General features: G+C 38.4%; 1 protein-coding gene and 1 long non-coding RNA gene across 3 annotated transcripts in view; one reads left to right on the top strand and one right to left on the bottom strand.

Moving 5' to 3' along the window:
• The window catches only part of LOC129144007 (uncharacterized), a 57019-nt gene extending 51964 nt beyond the window's left edge, over positions 1 to 5055 (top strand). Inside the window, exons 2-3 of the long non-coding RNA XR_008548056.2 lie at positions 3280 to 3323; positions 4970 to 5055. This is a non-coding gene — a long non-coding RNA (uncharacterized LOC129144007). The remainder of the gene's footprint in view (positions 1 to 3279; positions 3324 to 4969) is intronic.
• The window catches only part of MCC (MCC regulator of WNT signaling pathway), a 463570-nt gene that overhangs the window by 353039 nt on the left and 87754 nt on the right, over positions 1 to 22777 (bottom strand). The window contains exons 1-2 of one of the 2 annotated variants that reach the window (XM_063810572.1): positions 14166 to 14305; positions 9909 to 10153 (exon numbers count right to left, since the gene is read on the bottom strand). In XM_063810572.1, coding sequence (XP_063666642.1) covers positions 9909 to 10140 — 232 coding nt within the window. In that variant the 5' untranslated portion in view covers positions 10141 to 10153; positions 14166 to 14305. Of the gene's footprint in view, positions 1 to 9908; positions 10154 to 14165; positions 14306 to 22777 lie in introns of those variants that run through there. The other variant, XM_009449469.4, reaches the window with a different exon arrangement.

Genomic DNA, 22777 nt, shown 5'->3' on the forward strand with positions numbered 1-22777 from the left:
AACTCGGTATGATGCACAGGGACATTGAATTTAATTACAGGTTGAATACTTTCTATTGAGCTCTTCTCCAACTTATCATGACCTGGGTGTGTTTCCTTATTTCAACATTGTTCCATTTTTTTTTTCCAGTTTTCCAAGATCAGCTTGGACTTAATTTCTTCCAAGAGTCTTCTCTGGTTTCTGACAATGATTCTCCTTTCTCATCTCCTATAGCACAACTTGTTTGCTTCACACATTTTTCACTTGATCATATATGATCCTGTACTAGTTCTATTTATATGTTTTGTCTTGATTCACAATAATTTCACAAATTTCTTAAGGATAATTCTCTATGTGTTTCATGTTTACTGCTACATAAAAAACCACCACAAAACTTAGTGACTTAAAACAGCAACAATTTACTGTTTCTCGTGATTCTGTGGGTCAACAATTCTCAGCTGGGCTGGGCTTAGCTGAACAGTACTTTGGCTTGTCCCATCTGGGGTCACTGATGTGACTATAGTCATCTGGTAGCTTGACAGGGGCTGGAGGGACTAAGATATCCACACTTAGTCCATGTCTGGGGCTTGGTGCTGGCTGTTGGCTGGGCCTCCCTGTGTGGTCTTTCAACTTTTGTTAGTCTAGTCCAGATGTTCTTTCATGGTGGCAGGGGTGTTCCAAGACATGAATGAAGAAGCTGCAAGGGATTTGAGGCCTTGGCTCCAGAACTTGCACAATTTCATTCCTGTGACATTTTATTGTTCAAAGCAAACCACAAGGCCACCCTAGATTTAAGGGGTGGGGAAAAAATACTCCACCTCTTGATGGGAAAAGCTGCAAAATACTGTGGCCATGTTTTTCAATCAGCCACATCACACATTCTCTTTCTTCTGTCAATTTAGCAGCAAGTGTCATAGCGAAGGCACGTACTAGATATTAGCTGATGTGAACTCAGTGTTCTGGTGTTTTCATTTCATCCAGCTTGAGACTATATCCTCAGGATAAGAGTAGATTTAAAATAAAAAAATTAATCTTGGTAATATTGATCTTTAACTCATTACTTGGACTGATTTTCTCTTTAAAAGTTGCTCAGATCCAAGCACACATTTCTTATTTCAAAGGAATAACTGTACCTTGAACAAACAGGTTCATGCTTTGAAGACTGACAATAAATTGAAAATAGTCGTTGTCCATGGGATTAGGTGCTATGGGTATCAGAAAGCTTTGTTCACTGGTATATTTGTTTATTGGCCAAATACTCACCCAATGCATGCCCTGTGTCAGTCTCTGTACTATTTGCCCAACATGCATAATTGAGTAGAGAAGATGGATATACAGTGGATGATTATAACACAATTTGGCTGATAATTGCAATGACAGATAAATGCACAAGATATAATGAAAACACATTAAGAGACATAAAATAAAATGTTTACCAATTCATTTAGAAACTTACAATTGGGTTGTGTATAAGACACACATGAATCTCCTAGTTGCCATATTATATATATAATATATATATATATATATACACACACACACACACACACACACATACACACACACATATCAGTATTATGTAGCATTATTAAAGCCTTCTGAGGATGGTGAAAATACACATAAAAAGAAAACTTCCATTATAAAACCATGGAATGGGCATCTGTTATTTTTCCCTGCCCGGCACTCATTCGCCTTTCTGGTAGTGACAGCACCTTGATTCCCTACCTGCTCTTTCCTCAGCTCTTAGTCCACAAGATGAGGATAGAGCCAACTCTACCCTAATTTCTCAAGCTGAGCATGTAATCCAGGTCTGGCCAATCAGATCACTGCATTCTTATAGTCTGAGTGACTTGTTCAGGAATAGATATATGACCCAAGAAGAGCTAGTGAGACCAATTCCCAGGACTTCTGTGAAGCCACCATTAGAGAAGAATCCCTCTTTTCTCTGTGGCTACCCGACAGAATGGCTGTAAGACTTGGGCTGCTGGAAGCCATGACCAGGAGCCTGAGAATAAAGCCAATTCTAAAGGAAAGGGCTGAGACACAGCAGAAGGAAGGCTGATGACATTTGAGCCTTTGAATCCATCCATGCTGGATCTAACTGCCTAGGCTTCTCCAATATGGTCACATTTGCATTCTCTCTCACCACCTCCCACTTCTTCTTCAAAGCATTAGAGTTGGGTGTTTGCTGCTTGTCACCAAAAAGCCCTAATATATAGTACAGAAGGAACAAAACTCAAGAAGTAGGTTTGAGGGGTTGTATAGGGGTCATAAGAAGGCCAGCATTACTGAAGCTAAGGGCCCATGTGGGAAGCAGTGGGAAACATGATGTGATACAGTAGAATGAGCCCACTAGATGGTTAGGAGTCTTGACATCCAAAAGCATCCAGAGGTGACAGCATAGTCAATTAAGTAGATAAAAGAGAGCTGTATCATGAGTACCTAGCAAAAATATTAGGAAGCCATAGCAGCACTGACTGAAATCAACAGCTTGCAGGCAGAAAGAACAACTAGGAGGAAACTCCAGTAATCAAGAGATGAGGGAGGATCCATACCTAGACCATGGTACTGCCAATCTGAGAAGTATGAAGAGAAGAATCAATAGGAATTAGGGACTCCTCAAGGACAGGAAGGACAATGATTAATAAAAAGAGACAAAAATTAACTGCTAATCAAAGACTTGGCTAAATTTACCCAAACTTAATCTACAGATAGTTGCTTCACAGCATTCTCAGTATGCAACAATAGAATGTAAAATGGTACCCATTACTTAAAGACTTTAAAGGCCTTTATAACTCCCAATTAAGTATTGGAATAAATTAAATTGTTTACCCTTTGACAGAGGGCTTAGAGTATGTAAAATAAAACAAAACTACAACAAAAATGAAAAAAAAACCCCTTATACCTTCAAATGGGGCTGAAGGCTATCGTGTGTGACTTGAGTCCGGTTTTATGCTCACTGGGCAGTATTTTTAACAATGAAATCTAATAGTAGCATTCATTCTGGAAAACTGGGATGTGTCAGGGCTGAATAGATTTTGTATATATTAATTAAAACTGTAGTTTTAACTTTTTTAAACAAGATATCAAACCCAAATTCAGGAGGCTGCTTATTGTTTCTTTAAATCTGCCAAGGAATCAGGATATCTCCTCATACTTCCTCCCTTGGGCTTGTGGGTTTGAGGTCCTTCCTGTCTCAACCACATATTCTTTGATCTCACTTTTTGAGTTCCTATTAGAGAAAACTTTTTTTTACTGTTAGTTTTTCTGAGAAACTTCAGTACTTTATTTTTTCCTTAGACCATGGGGCACCATCAGAGCGGCAATGAAGGCTGACACATCCGGTGAGAATCTACCTCAAGGAAAGGGCAATAAAGAGTCTTTGGAGATATAGGTTATTGGAAATTGTGCCTGGTGTTCTAATCTTAGTATAAATTAAAGGTAATTGTACTAATTAGCAGGTTGTTATGTCTACTATCTTAAACAATGTTTTACAGCTATGGAATTTGATTGAAATAAGTTTTGGGGCTCTCTGAGACCTGACCAAAGGAAGAAAAACAAGTGCCCCCAAAGCTCTGAGAAGCACAGACAGGTGACAGCCTCATTAGGTCAGCTCAAAGGGCTGCATCAGCTCTCGTCAGGCAATCCCTGCCCCTTCAGTGGCCATCAGCCTGAAGCACTGCCCCTTTCACATAATTCACATGTTTGACACAAGTACATGGAATCCATGTGTAAGGTTTACAGCTTGGCTGAAGTAAAAAAGAAAAACTATTTATTCAAAAGGGCATGTTTAAATAAAGGCTCTGTTGGAATTGCTAACATATGTAAATATCTAGTGCTAGAATTTCTTTTTTAACTCCAGTCTTTCCCAATCACAAAGAAAAGCACACTTTTCAAAATGAAATCTACAAGTAATTATAATGAACCTAGATTATTTGTTTTTCATGGGAAAATTAGGTAGCATATAGAATACCTCACAACTGTTCTGGTATAATGTATGCATCACTTTGCTGCCAACAAGATGGGCTTTCACTAACACGAATTGCCCTCAGACCCTGCCTCAAGTCCCTGAGGACCATATGTCTGTCATTTCTGGGAGTGGCCTCTGGGTGGCAGTGTTATTTTCAGTTTGCACTTTGCTCATCACGTCAGTTTTCTAAGTTAAAGTTGCAAGAGACTCAATCATCTCTTTCAACAGACTGAGTGTTCTCTATTCCTTACTTGCTCTGTGGCTTACAGCCTCAGTTTCCTCCTGTACAGAAGGAGCATTCTATTCTAGATGAGGAAAGTAGTTGCAAGGATTAGAGATGATAATGATAACAACACGATTATATACTGAAAACCTGTGATATTTTAAGCTCTATGTAGGAACTTTACATGTAATATCTCACTAAATCTTTCCAACTTCCCTATAATGTTTGTGTTACTGCTTTATCTTTAGACATAAAAAACTTAAAGCTCAGAACAATCAGGAACTTAGCCTAAGTTCCATGGCAACTCAGTGGTGAAATTGGGATCTATCTTTCTAGCATTACAATACAAGTAAAGTGCCTAGCAAATTGTCTCATGCTAATAAATACTAGTAATTTTAAAACATTTGTATTATTGCTACAAGTATTAAATTGTATAGCTGATGTCTAAAACACATAAAAATTTAAAAATATTGTTTCTGGGATGGCTTAAAACCGATATAAAAATCTGTTATGACGTGGTTGTTCAGGTGCCTTAATTTTCACCCAAAGAACTTTTGAGCAGAGAATGCATGGCCTAAGAGAAGCTTTGTGAGTAAAAGTTTATAGTCAATTAAGTGTGGAAAATGCTTATATTTTATTCTTCTTCTGGAGACTCTCAAGAAACAATAGCATATTAAAGGCTCCGAGATGTCTTGCCATAAAGAAAACTATAATCTAGTTTAACCCAAAGTTTTCACATGTACTTAACAAAGAAATTCTTTCATCACATAATATTTATAACCATCTCTTTAAATCAGTGTTCTGCAGAAAACACTTGGGAAGAATGAATCTATGGAAATTCCTCTTCCGAGCTGAGCATGTAATGTTTTGACAAGTCTTTTTCTGCCAACCCAGATCCCTGCTGTAGATGTGCTGTGAAATGTCGAGGCTGACAATAAACTTCTTCTGTCACTTAACTATTAAACTGAAGTTTTTCTTAGGCTTTTCTCACAACAGCACAACATTCTCTCTACTTCTCTCCATCCTACAGTCACAGGTAACCATTTCCTGAAACTCCTGTTCACAGTATTTCTTAGCTCCTCTTAAAGAGCAGACCATAACTTCTGTACCATTCGATGGCTTCCAAACTTTTGTTAACTCTACTTTAAAGCTTATTGTCACTTAATTTGTCATGTGCTTATGCCTCCACAATCACATTATAAGTTATTTAGTGTCTGGAACTGTGCACTGCACTTCCCTGTGTCCTTAAAGTAGCATGACAGTGCATTACTCATTCATTCATTCATTCATTCATTCATTCAACAAACATGCATCAAGCATCTTCCCTGTGCCAGGCGCTGTTCTAAGTGCTGGAGTATAGCAGTAAACATGACAATCAACGTCATTAGTAATCCGGTGGAAATTTATTTGTATGGGGAAAGATAGATAAGTAAATATTCAAGAAGGTACATAACTCATGTCAGATAAGGGTGAGTGATATGAAGCAGTTAAGGGCATGTGAATGAGGAAAGGAGGAGAGGCTGCTTGAGCTTGGAAAGGCCTCTCTGAAGAGGAAATATTTAAGCCTGGTTAAGTGCCTAGTAAAGGCTCGGAGACAGGCTGAGTTTGCTAAATTAGAGGAAAAGCAGGAAGGCCAGTGTGACTGTGGCAAACATGGTAAGTCAGGGGAGCAAGATGAGATCAACTCAGAGTGGGTGGTGTGCACCACATTGTGGTAAGGAATTTGGACTTTATTTTAAGATGATACAGAAGCCACAGAATGTTTTAGACATGGGATTGAACTAAGCATGATTTTATAACTTTAAAAGACAATTCTGACTACAAGGTAGAAAATAAAATGTCAGGAGCCAAGGAAGGGGCCAGGGAGGCCAGTTAAAGGTTATTTTAGTAGGCAAGGCAAGATATGATGGTGATTTGGACACGGTGATGGCAGGAGAGCAAAGGAAGTGGGCAGATTCTGGCTATACTTTTGCACGCGAGACAGTGGGACTTGCCAGCTTGAGCAAACAGATGAACAGAAATATTTCCGAGATGCAGATATTTACTAAATGCAGATATTTCCTAGGTAAAGGTTATCTGGGAGACTAGTAAGCCTGGGAGAAAAAGTAGGGGACAGAATCAAAAGTTCTTTTTCACTGCATTAAGGTTGGAAGTCTGTAAGATATCTAGGAATACATGTCAATTTAACCTGATTCTGGAGATCACAGGAAAGGGCAGGGATATATATAATTATATTTGGGAGTTACTGGTACAAAACTAGTATTTAAAACCATACGACCAAGCTTGGCATGGTGGCGCTTGCCTGTAATCTCAGCACTCTGGGAGGCTGAGGCAGGAAGATGGCTTGAGTCCAAGAGTTGAGACTATCCTGGACAACACAGTGAAACCCCATCTCCACAAAAAAATACAAAATATTAGCTGGGCCTGGTGGTGCATGCCTGTAGTTCCAGCTACTTGGGAAGCTGAGACAGGAGGATCACTTGAGTCCAGGAGGTTGAGGCTGTAGTGAGCCATGATTGCACCACTGCACTCCAGCCTGGGTGACAGAGTGAGATCCTGACTCAAATAAATAAATAAATAAACCCATGGGACCACAAGAAATCATCTAAGGAGAGAATGTAACCCCCAGGCACCTCCAAATTTGGAAGTAGTATAGGCGGAGAAAGGGAAGCTAAAATGGTAAACAGGAGAACATGGTGTCAAGAAGTCCAAGAGAATAAAGTATAGGTAGCATGAAGGAGTGGTCAGCTGGGTCAAATTCCAAAGATTTAGATGTGGGCAGAAAAGGAATCTTTGGATTGCCAACATAGAGGCAGCAAGAGCAGGGCCAGCAGAGTGGTGAGGACTGAAGACAGTAAGAGTTCATTGAAGAAAGGGTCAGAGAAATAAGGCAGTACTAATGGGGACACAAAGTCAAGAGACGGTTTCCCTCCACCCCCAGAAGGGAGATCCTGGAGTTTACCTAAATAGAGTCAGAAGGAGAGGTTAATAATATAGAAAAGAGAAGGACTAATTGAACATGTATATCTTTATCTAATTATTGTCCTTTTTTTTTTTGGATACAGGGTCTTACTCTATCACCCCAGCTGGAGTGCAGTGGTGTAATCATAGCTCACTGCAACCTCTAACTCTTGGGCTCAAGTAACCCCTCCATATCAGCCTCCTGAGTAGCTAGGACAACAGGCATGCACCACTGCACCTGGCTAACTTTTAAATTTTTTGTACGTTGCCCAGGCTAGTTTCAAACTTGTGACCTCAAGTGATCCTCCCGCCTCGGCCTCCTAAAGTGCTGGGATTACAGGTGTGAGCCATGGTGCCCAGCCTAATTAGTGTCAATTTTTGGATGTATTTGATTTACATTAGGCTGAACAGGGAGTTGTTTTCCCAATCCCCAGGACTTAAAACCGGGTGGTAATAATAATAACAATATTAGTTTAACACATATTTAGTGATTATGTGCGGGGCATTGCTTTATGGACTTTACATATATATTAGCTCCTTTATTCCCCCAAATAACAACTGCCCCCATTCTACATTTGAGGAAAATGAGACACAGAGAGGTTAAATAATTTGTCTAGTGTCATGTAGACAGTAAGCGTCAGAAACAGGATTCTCACTCAAATAGTCTGACTCTGAACTCTTAACTACCAGGAGAAAGTGGTAGGAGGTTTCACAGCCGCTGGCACTTCCTCAGTTCAGGACATGTTTTATGAATCACCTCCTGTCAGTTACCACCTCTTTTCCCAAGGGTATAAGGTTATATAAAAGGATGAAAGGGTATTGTTTTTCAACCCTTCCTCTGGTCAGGACAGTCTTCCAAGCTGGTCAAACCAATTAGATGTGTGCAGCAATTCTTTCAAACCAGTTCCTTTTAGGATTTTTATAAATATCTACTACACATAAACGATTTTTTTCACAAAAAATTTCCTTCTGTGTACATATTTTGATACACATTTACACATTATTTTAATGCTATATAGTATGCAATTATTGGTTGGGGTGTTCCACAATGTACTTAACACTTCAACTATGTATGTGTGTACACTTATGTGTTTATAGAAGAAATCCAAGTTCTTGGCAGAAAAATCTGAAAATACAGCTTAGCAGAAAAAATTCCTTCATTTCATCATTTAATAAATATTTACTGAGTGTCTATTTTGTGTCATGCAAACTTACAAATCATGCTTTCAAATACCATTAAAAGCATGAAGAAAATGCAAAAGAAAAACTGCAAGATACAAAATATGCAGAAGATATGTGGAAAAATTAGTAAAACACAAATCACACACATGACGAGAGAGACAGAGGGAGAGGAAAAGATTCCAGAAGTAAGTATATCAAACGTAGGCAGTAGTTATTATTTCCAGGTGGTAGGATTAGTATGATTTTTATTTTCTTCTGCTTGCCTTTTTTTCCCCGTGTTTTTTTATAATGAACATATATTACTTGAATATTCAGAAAGTTTGTATTTCAATATTAAGTATTTCTACATATTATGTTAAGAGCACATGCATTACCAGACATCTGATTTGCTGCTAAAGTAGAATATATGAAGGAAGTAATGCATGAAGTGCATGTGGACATTTTTATTGTTTCCATTACTCAATAAGAAGAAGCATTGTTTAAAGATGTGTGTGTATGTGGCACTACACAATTATCTATGCTCATTTGGACAGGGACAACCAACATGACCCTTTACTTCTTGCCAATAGATCTACCTAGCAGAGAAACAATGAGATCAAAGACACATTTTCAAGGAAAAACAAACCCTGAAAATTCAGATACTTTCTTCTGTCTCTTTGTCAAGGCTACCCTTTAAGATGTCTCCTTTCTTTCCTTTTTAACTTTTTATTATATAAAATCTCAAACATACTAAAAAATATGTATAACTGAGTATTCAAAAATATATACAAGAAACCCCATGTTCCCATCACCCAATTTCAATAATTATCAACAGTATTAAGAACTTTCTTTCCAACTGCTTATCTTGCACCAGTAAGAAATATAAACTTATGAACAGAAAAACCATCTTTATAGAAAACGATTTTAATATTAAATTTTAAAAATTGCTTTTAGGCCAGGCGCAGTGGCTCACGCCTGTAATCCCAGCACTTTGGGAGGCCAAGGCAGGTGGATCATGAGGTCAGGAGATCAAGACCATCCTGGCTAATACGGTGAAACCCCGTCTCTACTAAAAATACAAAAAATTAGCTGGGCGTGGTAGCAGGTGCCTGTAGTCCCAGCTACTCAGGAAACTGAGGCAGGAGAAAGGCGGGAACCCGGGAGGCAGAGGTTGCAGTGAGCCGAGATCCCGCCACTGCACGCCAGCCTGGGCAACAGAGCAAGACTCCGTCCCCCGCCCCCCAAAAAAATTGCTTTTAAAAGCCTCTGCATGTAACCTTGAAACTTCCTCCCCAAAGAGCTTCTGAGGCCTGCTGATGCAGTTACTACCTTTCTTATGCATTTGCCCTTCTTCCATAATAGCTACTTGAATGCATTATTATACTTGGAAAATGGAAGAAGCAAAATAAAGAAAGCAGCAAGCTGGGAAGTGTGAAGCCATCAGACAGAACTGGGGGAAACAGTGAGCACTCCCCCAGGGAAAGTGTGGCCAGGAGGGCAGCCTCAGTGTGAGCTGAGGCTGTGGCCCCATGATGGGGAGGCTACTCTCATTTAATGAGAGATCACAGGCAAGGCCAGTGGAGTGCCATAAAACTGCCACCTGGTTATACCTACCCAAACTGTTGTCACTGCTCGTGGGCCAGGAAGCAATTCTATCCCTCAGCTTCTTTGGACAGGAGTTGTCTGACTTTGCAGAAAGATCTACTTCCTCCTTCCTAATTTCTCGAACAAGCTGCATGCGGCATCTTGTGAAATCCTGAAAGGAAATCTTCCCATTTTCATCTGCTCCCAATTGGTTCATGATCTCAGCCACAGACTCTTCCATATTCAGCTGGCGACAGACCATTAGCAAGTCATTTCTGCAGAAGGGGTTAAACAGAAGAAAATGTGTTATGAGTGACATTTAAGCTAGAGAAACCGGTTAATGAAAAAAAAAAGGTATTTCTTAAATATATTCACATACTAGACTTATTTTCAACTTTCTCATTGTTTCTAGAAAAGTGATAAGTGTATGAAAAAAACATGTTTCATTTGGGTTATTCTAAACAAAAACTCTATTATTTGGAAAGGTGAGGCAACTTTTAATCTTTTGTTCTCTTTTTCTTCCTGTCTCCACACCCTTCTCTCCCTTTCTTTGTTTTGAAATTGAGGATTATAAAGTTCTTTCTTTACACCTGAAGAGCATAGCACTGTAATCGCACTGTAAGATAAAGTTTCAGAACATAGAACAGACATTATTTCTACTCTTGGCAGAGTCCAAAATCTAGTCAAGTTATAAAAGAACCAACAGAGATTTTAACAAGCTTGATTTTCAGCTTTCTGGACCAATCAGCTAACTTTAGTACTTGTTTAAAACATCATTTAATCTTGACTTTCGTGGTTCAATGCTTAGCTACCTTTGGTTTTTCCTGCTTTTGAGTATTTTCCACCTTCCCACAAGCAATCAGTGAGCCCTAAGACTAAGAGCAGGGATCAAAATCTCAATGTCTTCCAGGACTAGATTTAATGTAAATGTGTGAAGTGGATAGATCTAAGATAAGAGGGCTTGGTGGGGTCTGTGGCTGGACTAGAGAAGTGTACCCAGCCTATAGAGTCTCAAATTTAAAAAAAGAAAAATAAAAAAGAATTTCAAAAAGAATAACAAGAACAATAACCCTATGCTGACCAAGAACATTTATGTGGAGGACATCGGTTTGATCCCTGACATACAAGTCTTGTTCTTTTCTCTCTACCTAACCTCCTTTAGCAAATATTTTGCTCATATTCCTCCAACTGCAGGTTTCAACAAAGGTCAAAGGACTGTAGAATTTAAGTGCTGGAAGAGACATTAGAAATTTGTTCATTGTCACAAACAAAGCTAATTAGTGTGCCTGTCTCAACATACTACCAAAGTTCAGTTATCTGGAGAATATAACCAGTTTGATGTTTGCTGATACCTGAAACCTAATCATGCTAAGACCACTCTTCAAGTCACCCTTCACAAATTCTGTCTCCTGGTCAATGTCACTATGGTCTCTCTCAAATTCCCTAGGCTCACAAAATTGTGGGCATTTTTAATATCTTCTCATTCACTCCTCCTTAACCCTAATTCTGTGCCTTGCACTCCCCTCCCCCACCTCTGCCCTTGTCCCCTTCCCCAAGTTTCCAGGGTCTGAGTTATCATCAAATTTAGGTTAGTCTTCTCCCTGAAATGCTTTTATACTTGCTCTTTATGGTGTTTCTAAATAAATGTAAAAGACTCCAAGACCTTTCAATTTATGCCAGGCCTATGCCACCAGCCTTTTCAGCTCATCACCCTGCTTCCATATGCTATCCCATTTTCATGTTTTATAAAGAATTTTTACACATAGCTACATGTTTTATCTTCTGTGTACATGTGTGTCTGTGTCCATATGTATATCATATATATATATATATGCCTCTGCATCTGTGTATACACACATACACATATACACATACACACACATATATTTGTAAAGTAGATGCATGAGGATAGGAATAAATATATACATGGAAGTGGGTATGGCAGGTTAAATTATTAATATTAGTCCTAATATTTCATTATCCCACAGTAGTGTTATAAAAGTATACCCTTGCCTTGGTCTCAGGGCCAAGGACATTCATGGTAGGTGTGTCCTTTCCCATCCCTTAACTTCAGGCTTCACATCTAACTTGCTTTGGCCCCTCGGATATTACTGGACAAGTGCCTATACTGTTGAGCTTGTCCCCTTTTGCTTCAGTCATCATTAGGAGAAAAACATACCATGGTAGCCATTATCCATGTATCTAGCCTGGGTCTCAAAATAAGCCACCCCAATCTATCTGAAGACTCATAGCTTAAGAAAAGTCATTCCTGCAGACCCCAAAATGTGTGATCAAAAGTAAGTTCTTATTGTTCATGCAAATTAAAGTTCATTCTTAAGCTCAGATTTTGTGATTTTTCTTCCATCAGTAGCTAATCGATAAACTGGAAAAATGTTTGTTTGGTTTTTAAAGTAATATTTTCATATAATATTTTCATATAAGACCTACCTGATATCCAGCCAGATTCATCCAAGAGTTAGGGATGATTAGGATTGCTAAAGCAGGAATACCAACAGAAAGAAAGGATCCTGCTTTTACTCTGAGTTCAGGGTTCAGATTATACTTTCTAAAATAAGGATTTCTTTTTTAGATATTTAGAGAATAGTCTTAAATTTAGGCTTAGCAAAAAATAAAGAGGTTTTCCAAATTCCAGAAGTTCATGTAATGTTAACATTAATATTCTCTGATTGGTAAAAATATGGTGTATTCATTTTTCCTGTCTGTGTATTTTCACTTTTCACAGTGTATTATACTACTTTCATAAACTGATATGTCATTGAAGGTTTTAGAATGGGGATAGTAGTAGTACCTACCTCATAGGGCTGCTCTGAAAAGAAATGAAATAATACATAGAAAGCACTTAACATAGTTCCTGGCACATATTAACTACTCAATAAACAGTAGCCATTATTATGGTTGGTTTATAATTGTTGATCATAGATCTTTCATAATACCCCAGTTTCATGATTAGGGCTTTAAAAATGAATTGTGATCTGCTCAGGGGAAAAGAATACTGAACGGAACTGACTACCTCACTAAGTGGTACAATCTGTCCACAGAGGCCCACCCTTCCTCGCTGCTGGCAGCCCACTTACATATATTGGGCACCCTGGTGAGAAACTCAGCTCTATCCAGGCTTGAGAAGCCCCATTCTACAAGAAACAGCTGCAAAGAAGTAACTGTGGTCTAGAAATACCAACTCAGAGTAGAATGTGTAACACTGAATTTTAATTTTAAACGTGTAGGCTGTTGAGAGGCTGATATAAAAGATCAAAGCCAAAGTACATTCATTGCACTCTACCAAATTAAGTCAAATTGTAAGTTTTAAATAGAAGTACTAGTTTTTAAAAACTAAATTCAAGCTAAATTCTTTCAGTATAGAAATACAAAATTAACAATAATAACTAACAAGCCTGCAGGGGAATTACAATTATCCCCTGATATGGTGTGGATGTTCATCCTCTCCAAATTCCATGTTGAAATGTAATCTACAATGTTGGAGGTGGGGCCTGGTAGGAAGTGTTTGGGTCATGGGGGTTAACCCCTCATGAATGGTCTAGCACCATCCCCTTGGTGATGAGTGAGTTCTCTCCCTGTTAGTTCACACAAGAGCTGGTTGTTTAAAGAGGCCTGACACCTCCTCCCCCACCTTGCTCCCTCTCTTGCTATGTGACATGCTGGTTCCCCTTTGCCTTCCGCCATGATTGGAAGTGTCCTGAGGCCTTCACCAGAAGCAGATGCCAACATCATACTTCCTATACAGCTTGCAGAACAGTGAGCCAAAATAAACCTTTTTTCCTTATAAATTACCCAGCCTCAGGTGTTTCTTTACAGCCACGCAAGAATAGACTAACATGTCCCCATTTTACAGATTATGATATGACAGTTGAAAGAGTCAGAGACAGTATGAGGCACAGCCTGGAAATCTAAACCAAATCGGTCTGATTCTAGAGCTCTTGCCCTTTCCATGCTATCATCTAGCATCTCGGACATTAATAACAGGTACATTGTGGCATGAGAAAACAATTAGGGACAGCACTAACATGAGCAGCTTGATTATCAAAGGTCATGAATTAACAATGCTTTTATATCAAACCAGAAAATTACATTCATCTATACATGTGTTATCCTTCTGTGTTACACACGAATGAGAATATAAAGTTACATTTTGTTACCAACAAGATGAGAAAACAAAGTTACAGGAGTGGAAGAAAATTATAAAAGCTCTCCTTTATATCAAGAGCTAAGTCTGGAGAACTTGAATCGCAGGGTATTTCCATACGCCACCTTGCCAGGTTGTTACAAATGACCTTCAATGACGTACAGTCCCCTGTGACTATGCCTCTTTACAGCATGCCTTTGCCATTCCTTCCATCAATAGGTGGAGGCTCTTTCCCTGCCCTTGAATCTGGGCTGGCCTTGAGACTGGCTTTGACCAACAGAATGTGGCGGAAATAAAATTCTAGGATTCTGAACACACAGGCCTAAAGACACCTTCTAGCTTCCAATTTCAACTCAATGCCTCCCACTTCCATGCAGTCCTGGCAGCCTGCTCAGCCCCATGGTGGTCTTTTCCTTCTGATAACATTTAGTACCTGCACCAGTCATTTGGTGATTATTTACAGTTTTGTGACAGCTTTTGGACTGTACTTAACTTTGATTTCTTTCTCTCTTTCTCTTTTTAAAAATTGTTTTCACATATTCAATCCTTATCTTCCCAATATGACCATGAGCTCCTGGCAGCCAGTGTTGATGCTACGTCAATTCCCTTTGAGATGTGTGCAGCACCCAGCACACCACCACGTGCACAGCAGACCCCATCACATTTGTTTTGATGGAATGATACATAAACTCTCAGAAGTTGAAAATGATCTTTCTTTTAAAGAGGGTCCCCACTTTGGATATTTTCCACCATATACCTGTCTTTGTATTTTCCCACAGAATGCAGCACATGGGATGCTCAGTAAGTATGAATGACCAATGGCCTCCATAAAACACTAATAACCCTGTAGCCTTTGTGACAGAACAGCAGGACATTTCTCTGCCCTAGGCAAGGAAAGTTTTTCAGAGGAAGAGATACTAAATTGAGACTGTCCAAAACTAAGATAGTCCAGCAGAGAACTATGTCAGTAGCAATAACAACATCATGTAAGTGTTCTGCCTTGAAAAAAAATAAAACTTTTGTATATTAGTTCTGAAAACACATATTAATTGTAGAAAATGTAGACAAGCAGAAAGAAAATACAGCTTACATGCAATCCCTTTACCTAGCAATAACCACAGTGAATATCTGGTGAATTACACAAAATTGTACTGAACATTTTTTCCTCTAAGTTGTTATTGTTACAAATGCTTTAAAAGGCGTTTCATACTCATATTCATGCATATATATCTTATCTTCAGATGATATCCTCATAACATGAGAAAGAAAAAGACCTCAGTTTGTATCAGAGGAGCTGGCCAAGTCAGGCAATATTTAGCTCTTAGAGAACACCAATCACCAGACAGCAGAACTAAAATGACTTCAGTCATTTCAAGATTGATGCTTCTCACTCAAAACTGCATGGTTTCACAATGAACAGCTATTATTTTCTATATATAAAAGTCTTCTTTTTCTCTTGGCTATTCTTCCTTTAACTTATAAAGAAATTGAGTATAAAGTGAAAATTCAGTAAAACTATTTGTCATTCAAGTAAATTCGCAGCCTAACCTTGGGGATGTATAATGGGAAAGATGGGCTTTGGTCTCTCAGGCTCAGGGGCAGAGAAAAACACTATTCTTCCCCACAATGATAATAAATCCCAAACCCAGTTGGAATGAGGGCTATACAGAGGCAATTTAAGTAGTAGGTTGCATGCTTTTGTTTGAAATTCTCAACTAACAGAGACTCCTGGACCTAGTAGGTAGTCCAGAAATAGTTGCTCATGAAAGACTACAAAAAACATCTAAAAACTTATTTTGCCCCAAATCTTCAATTTGAGTCACACAAAAAATGTAATTTAGAAGTCTCTAATTTCAGTTCTACAAATATTGAAAGTATGAAAAATTATAATTAGGTCATAAAAAGTAACAGGTTTCCGGGCTATAGTTGGTAATTTCTGTGTATAGCTGTTGAATGGAATAAATGCATTTGCCTTTCTTTCATCATTGCTTCTTACGAAATAAGTAGAGTGAAGTACAAAACAATAAGCAAATAAGCAAACAAAACCATATTTAAGAAAAAAGGAGAAGAAGTTATTAAATATAGGAAATTTCAACAAATTTCAGAGAGACACAAAAGAGATGGGAGCATGATGATGGATGATACAGGCGCTAGAAATCCTTGCCTAGAATATGCAGCAGGGGAGCTGCTGGGTGGTACTAAAACGCTGAAGGTTCTGGGTTTATAGCCAGCCAGTGTGATGAATTGTGAGAATGAGAAGTGGGGCTGAAAACAGTGGCTGTACTTCCTTTTCCTAGCATGGAATAAGGAGATATTATCTAAAGTTGGTAATCAGGGTTGGGCATAGTGGTTCATGCCTGTAATCCCAGCACTTTTAAAGGCCAAGGCAGGAGGATCACTTGAAGCCAGGAGTTCGAAACTAGCCCAGGCAACAAAGTGAGACATTGATCTTCACAAAAAAAATTGAAAAAATTAGCCAGGCATGGTGGTGCACACTGTAGTCTCAGCTACTTGGAAGGCTAAGGCAGGAAGGTCACTTGAGTCCAGGAGTTTGGAGGCTGCAGCGAGCTATGATTGTACTACTGCACTCCAGCCTGGGTAACACAGCGAGACCTTGTCTCTGGGGGAAAAAAAAAAAAGCTGGTCATCAGGATACAGAAGTATTAGCATATTTTTCCGTGTTATGGAAGAAATGATCAGGAGAACTAGAAGCACAAATGGTACCAAGACTTTGCCTCTGGGGACTGGGCATGGGTGTGGAGAGGGAGGTAGGGCAGGAGGGTTGTGTTTTGTCACAAACTCTTCTGTACAATTTTATTTTGTTGTTTCCCATATGCATGAATAGTTTTTATTAAAGTAATGTTTTCAAATTTTAAAAAACCAAATAGATTATTAATGTAATTTGAGATATGACAAAGATTGTATTTAGATAAAGAATTCCACAATGCAATAAGGAAAATATAACAACCCAGTAGAAAAATGGGTAAGGCTAGGCATGGTGGCATGTGCCTGTAATCCCAGCTACTTGGGAGGACGAGAAGGGAGGATGCCTTGAGGCCAGGAGTTCAAGGCCATAGTGAGCTACGATTGCCTATGAATAGCAACTGCACTCCAGCCTGGGCAACAAAGTGAGACCCCGTCTTTAAAAATAAAGAAAAAGTAAGAAAAATGGGCAAATGACGTGAACAGTCAACAGAAAAGAAAACCCCAATGGCCAATGAAGATATAAAAAGATTCCTAACCTCACTAAGTGTAAGGAAAACGTAATTTTAGAAACTGGATGCCATTTTAGTATCTAATGGATTGCCAAAAACATTAGTCTTACAATACCAAGTGCTGACAAGGAAACAGAAACTTTCACATGGTATTGGTGGAAGAAGAGCTGGTACCACCTCTTGAGAGGACTTTGGCAACATCTAAAAAAAAAAAATAGACTCAAGCATACCCTTCAACCAGAAATTCAACTTTTAGTTACATGTGCTCAAGAAATTTATGCATAAATGGAGGAGACATGAACAATATCTGTAACAGCAAAGAATTGAGAAGAGGTTAACAATAATATTAATAGTCATATTTATAATAATAGCTAATATACACTGGATGTTTATTGTATGCCAGGGCTTGAGCTAGTCCTTTATATATATTAATTAATTTAATGCTCAGCACCACTCCATGAGGTTGATACCATTATTATCTCCATTTATAAGTGAGGAAATTGAGGAACAGAGATGTTAAATAACTAGTCCAGATGCCTATCAACAGAAAATACGTATACATACAAATTGAAGTGGCATCACATAATGAAATACAATAGAATGTAGGTTTGAAAGAAATGCATCTACAATGTATCATCATAAAAAATCTCAAAAACAGTAGTGAGTAAAGACATCAAGTTGAAGAATGACATAAACAATATGACAGTATTAATCAAAGGTTTAAAAATATACAAACAATGCTATAAACTGTGTATAGATTTACACATAGGCAAGTAATAAAAACAAGGTCAAGAAGCATAAATCTCAACTGTAAAGAGGTGAGAGAGGGAGAAGAACAGGATTAGGGAAAGGCACAAAGGGGGCTTGACATGCATTTGTAATGTTGTTTTTAAGAGCTGTGGACAAATATAATAACTTCTCTGCAATCTGGTTATGGTACATATGTGTTAATTACATACTCTGTAACTTTCAATATTTAAAATGTCTCTTAATTTAAAAATCTAACATATATATAAAGCCGATTCAAAATAAGTTTGGTCTGAGGCTATAGTTGGAGGGGAAAATGTTTAAAATAATGTCATTCATATCAATAAGTGTTTACAGGACATGACCCTTGGAGTTAATCAAATTAGATGAATGATCCAAAATGTCATTTTGGAACTTTTGTTCATCCTTACAGACTAGAGAGCATCTGGTTATTTTCCTGGTATGATTTTTTAGGAGTGGAATTACTCATTGTTAAAAGGTTCGATCTCTCAATATAGTTTTCTCAACATCCTTCGAGAAACATCAAATTTATAGTCCCACTAGCAGTGTCTGAGCTGCTCATGCTTTGGCTATGTTTCTAGAGACAGTGGTCTAATTCCCTACATAGAGAGTATTCCCTATGTCCTCATTTTCTTTTCTGCAAAGGCATTCATAACATATAATCCCAGAGACACATTTCTTTCTTTCTCTTCAGTGCTTAATGCCGACTGCTACCGTCTTGAAACTCTTCCTTCAGTCTGTTAAACTCTGTCTTCTGGTTTCTCCCATCTCTGTATGAAAGGTCCATATCAGAATTCTTGTCCTTAAATACATGCTATCTTAGAGTCATATCCTTGGCCCCCTGTTTTTTCACTCTAAAACTCTCTACAGATAATCTAATCTAAATCTGTGACTTTAATCTACCACTATGTATGGCTGAGTACCAAATTTCTATCTTCAATTAAGTAGCAATCCATTTTCTACTGGGTAGATACAATTGACTGTCATATATTTATCTTGAACTCAAAGTCCTGTGCTTAATTCATCATCTCGTACCCTTTCCCAAATTTTCTCCTTCTACCTACATAAATTATACCATCCAGTCACCCATGCTGGAAATCTAGAAGTTATCTAGGATGTTTCTTTCTTGGTTATCCCCATACTCAATTACCAAGGACTGGAGCTTTTATTGTCTAAATAGCTCTCACATCCATTCCGTCCTGATCATCCCTACCTCTCAACATTTTCCACCTGGTTTACTGCATTGGTCTCCTAATTGGTCTCACTCTTTCCAACAGGCAGCCAACAAATTCTGTTACTCTTTCCTGCTTAAAATCCTTTATTTGCTCCCCACAAGACTTTTAGCTTCATACCCAAGTTTCTCACTTCATAGCCAAGGCCCATCAGAACATAGCTGGGCCTACCTCTCTAGTCTCATCTTCTTGCTGAAGTAGGTAGCCTTCATTCAGCCACCAAATTTCTTTTAGCTTCTATAAACGGTCACTGTTATTTTACATGCTCCTGCTTTGCACATGTTTGTCCCTCTGCTCAGAACATCCTTTTCTTTCCCTTTCTTCAAACTCCAGCGCATGTTTCATAAGTCACTTGAACAGCATCTCCTTCAGAAATCTTCTGTATCTCACGTAACTCCCAGTCTAATTTGATAGCTCTTCATTATCTTATCAAAGTAATTGCTCAAGCTTCGATCACTTACCCCACTCTATAGTAATGACTGATTTATTTTATCTCACTTCTAGTAAACCAGAGGTTGGCAAGTAAGACCTGCAGCCAAATCTAGATCATTTCCTGTTTCTGTAAATCTAGTTTATTGGAACAGAGCATGCCCATTTATCTATGTAATATCTATGACTACTTTTTTGCTATAATAGCAGAGTTGAATCATTGTGACAGAGACCATATGGCCCACAAAACCAAAAATATATACTATATGACCCTTTACAGAAAAAGTTTGCAAATCTGTACTAGGCTGTAAATTCCTAGAGGACAAAGTTCATTCCTTGTTCATTATCTTTGAGTCTGTAACACCTGGTATACAGTAAGTGCTAAATAAATGCATAACAAATAAATGAATACGTGGGTAAATATAATGTTAGACTTGAGGTAAAAGAGGTGAAAAGAGAACCTAAAACATGAAAACTTTAATGCCATTTCTCCTGTACTTTTTGCACACTTCATTTTGTAATCACAAATTAAAACAAAACAAGTTGATATCATTAGGTTTTTAAATATCTTCTAGTATATATGTATGAAAGGAAAATAAAAACTTGGGACCCTAAATTCACTATGCCAAAAGAAAAAAAAATTAAGCTGAAAGCTGAGTCATGCAAGAAGCTGCCTTTCCTTTTGTTCCAAAGCAGATAGCTACAGATAAAAAGTTAAATATCTCCACAGGTAGCTACTCTATGTTCACCTTATCTTATTTAAAGTGCCAATTTACTGAGCACCAGGCGTATATGTAATTGACTATTCCCCTACCTGCTCCTTTTCTCTTGCAATATATGGATTCAGTAAGGTGACCATACCCTCCCTCTTTCCCCCCAGGCTGCTGTTTCCCTTTAAATACTGAAGCCTTCAAAATCCATGCACCCTTAACCTTGGCAAAATAAACTTCTAAATTGATTGAGACCTGTCTCAGATACTTTTTGGTTTATATATGCTGGGCTCCATACCATTCAAGTCAGTAATCTAAACTTTCTATATAAATAGATATTAATTATGATGCTCAACTCTTCATAATTGCCTGGGGTGATTAATTAAAATATTTTGATGCTTATGCTCCATGGCCCATGCAACTACATCAGAATGGTGGGGGTGGGGGACTGGGAAATGGGAGAGGGGAAGGCAGCATCAGTATTTGTTAAAAGACTTCCTAAGTAGTTCAGAGAACTTCTGTCCTATATCAACAGTCCTAAGGAATGAGGGTTTTCAGGACACTCAGGAGTCTTAGTGATCAAAAACAAACAAGGCTGGGTGCAGTGGCTCATGCCTGTTATTCCAGCATTTTGGGAGGCCGAGGCAGGAGGATTGCTTGAGCTCAGGAGTTTGAGACCAGCTTGGGCAACATGGCAAGACCCCATCTCCACAAAAAATACAAACATTAGCTGGGTATGGTGGCATATGCCTGTAGTCCCGGCTACTTGGGAGGCTGAGGTGAGAGGATCATTTGAGCCCAGGAGGTGGAAGCTGCAGTGAGCCCTCATTGTGCCATTGCACTCCAACCTGGGCGAAAGAATGAGACTGTCTCAAAAACTAACAAACAAAAAAACCCGAGCCATGCACAGTGGCTCATGCCTATAATCACAGCAGTTTGGGAGCCCAAGGCGGGCAGATCATTTGAGGCCAGAATTCAAGACCAGCCTGGCCAACACGGTGAAACCCCATCTCTACTAACAATACAAAAAACAAAAAATAGCCAGATGTGGTGGCACACACCTGCAACCCCAGCTACTCGGGAGGCTGAGGCAGTGGATTGCTTGAACCTAAGATGCAGAGGCTGCAGTGAGTTGAGATCGCGCCTCTGCACTCCAGCCTGGGTGACAAACCATACTGTGGTCATTTATGTACTTGCAAGATAAAATAAAATAGATTATTTTGAAAAAATCCTCTATTGAAGTAGGAAAACAAAAGGATTCCTCTGGAATTTAAGCTCCCCAAGGATGGAGAATTTTGTCTATTTTCTTCACTGTTGTATTCCCAATACCAAGAATGATACCTGGCATATAATAGGTACTTGGTAAATAAATAATAAATGAATAGCAATTTCTTCTTTTGCTTTTGATCAACCAGAAGCCCATGATTCCAAATATTCCACTTAACTGAAATTTTACAAAAGAAGAAGGCAACCTGGCAGATACAGTATTCAGTGAATCAACAGATAACTTTCTTTAGGGGCATAAAAATTATATTCTACAATTTAAAATGGAGTTTCAATGTTAAAAAGGGAAACCAGAGAGACACTGCTATGGATAAATGCACCTCAGCCCCTTTTTAAAATTCAGCTTTTAATTAAAAAAAGGTCAGCTGTAGTCTGGAAACACATGTGATAATAACATGAAGAGTTATGAAGGAAAGGGAAAATCAACTCCAACATTACCTAAACAAACAAACAAAATGCCCTATGACATGCATCTGAAGGAATTAACTGAATTCATCTTGGCTCCTCCCACTGTCTTAAAGCACTCACCAAGTCTGCCAAAGTAATTAACATCCTACACTGGCATGACGTTGAGCCCATGCATTCATTCTCTCTCTTACTCTGTCACTCTGTGTTTCTAATAAAACATTCTGCTAGAAATGATGAAACTATTGGTCTAATTCTCATATCTGAAAAAACACTTTTGGTTGTGGTTACCAACTTGAAAAAAATACAGAAAAATAGGAAAGACAAAACAAAAATCAAGATTGAAAGAAAGAATAAACATTTTAAGTCACCTAATTTATATTATAAAGATTATTTTTGAAATGTCAAGCCTAATGGAATATTGAAATATAAGCTTTTTCAATGGGGAAAAGACTCCCTGGTCAATAAATGATGCTGAGATAAGTGGCTAGCTATAAGTAGAAGAATGAAACTGTCCCCTTACTTATCACCACATACAAAAATTAACTCAAGATGGATTGAAGACTTAAGTAGAAGACCCACAGCTATAAAAATCCCAGTAGAAAACCTAGGAAATACTCTTCTGAACATTGGCCTTCGAAAAGAATACATGACTAAGTCCTCAAAAGCAATTGCAACAAAAATAAAAATTGAC

Source organism: Pan troglodytes, chromosome 4, assembly GCF_028858775.2.
Source record: "Pan troglodytes isolate AG18354 chromosome 4, NHGRI_mPanTro3-v2.0_pri, whole genome shotgun sequence".
In the NCBI taxonomy this organism is placed as follows: domain Eukaryota; kingdom Metazoa; phylum Chordata; class Mammalia; order Primates; family Hominidae; genus Pan; species Pan troglodytes.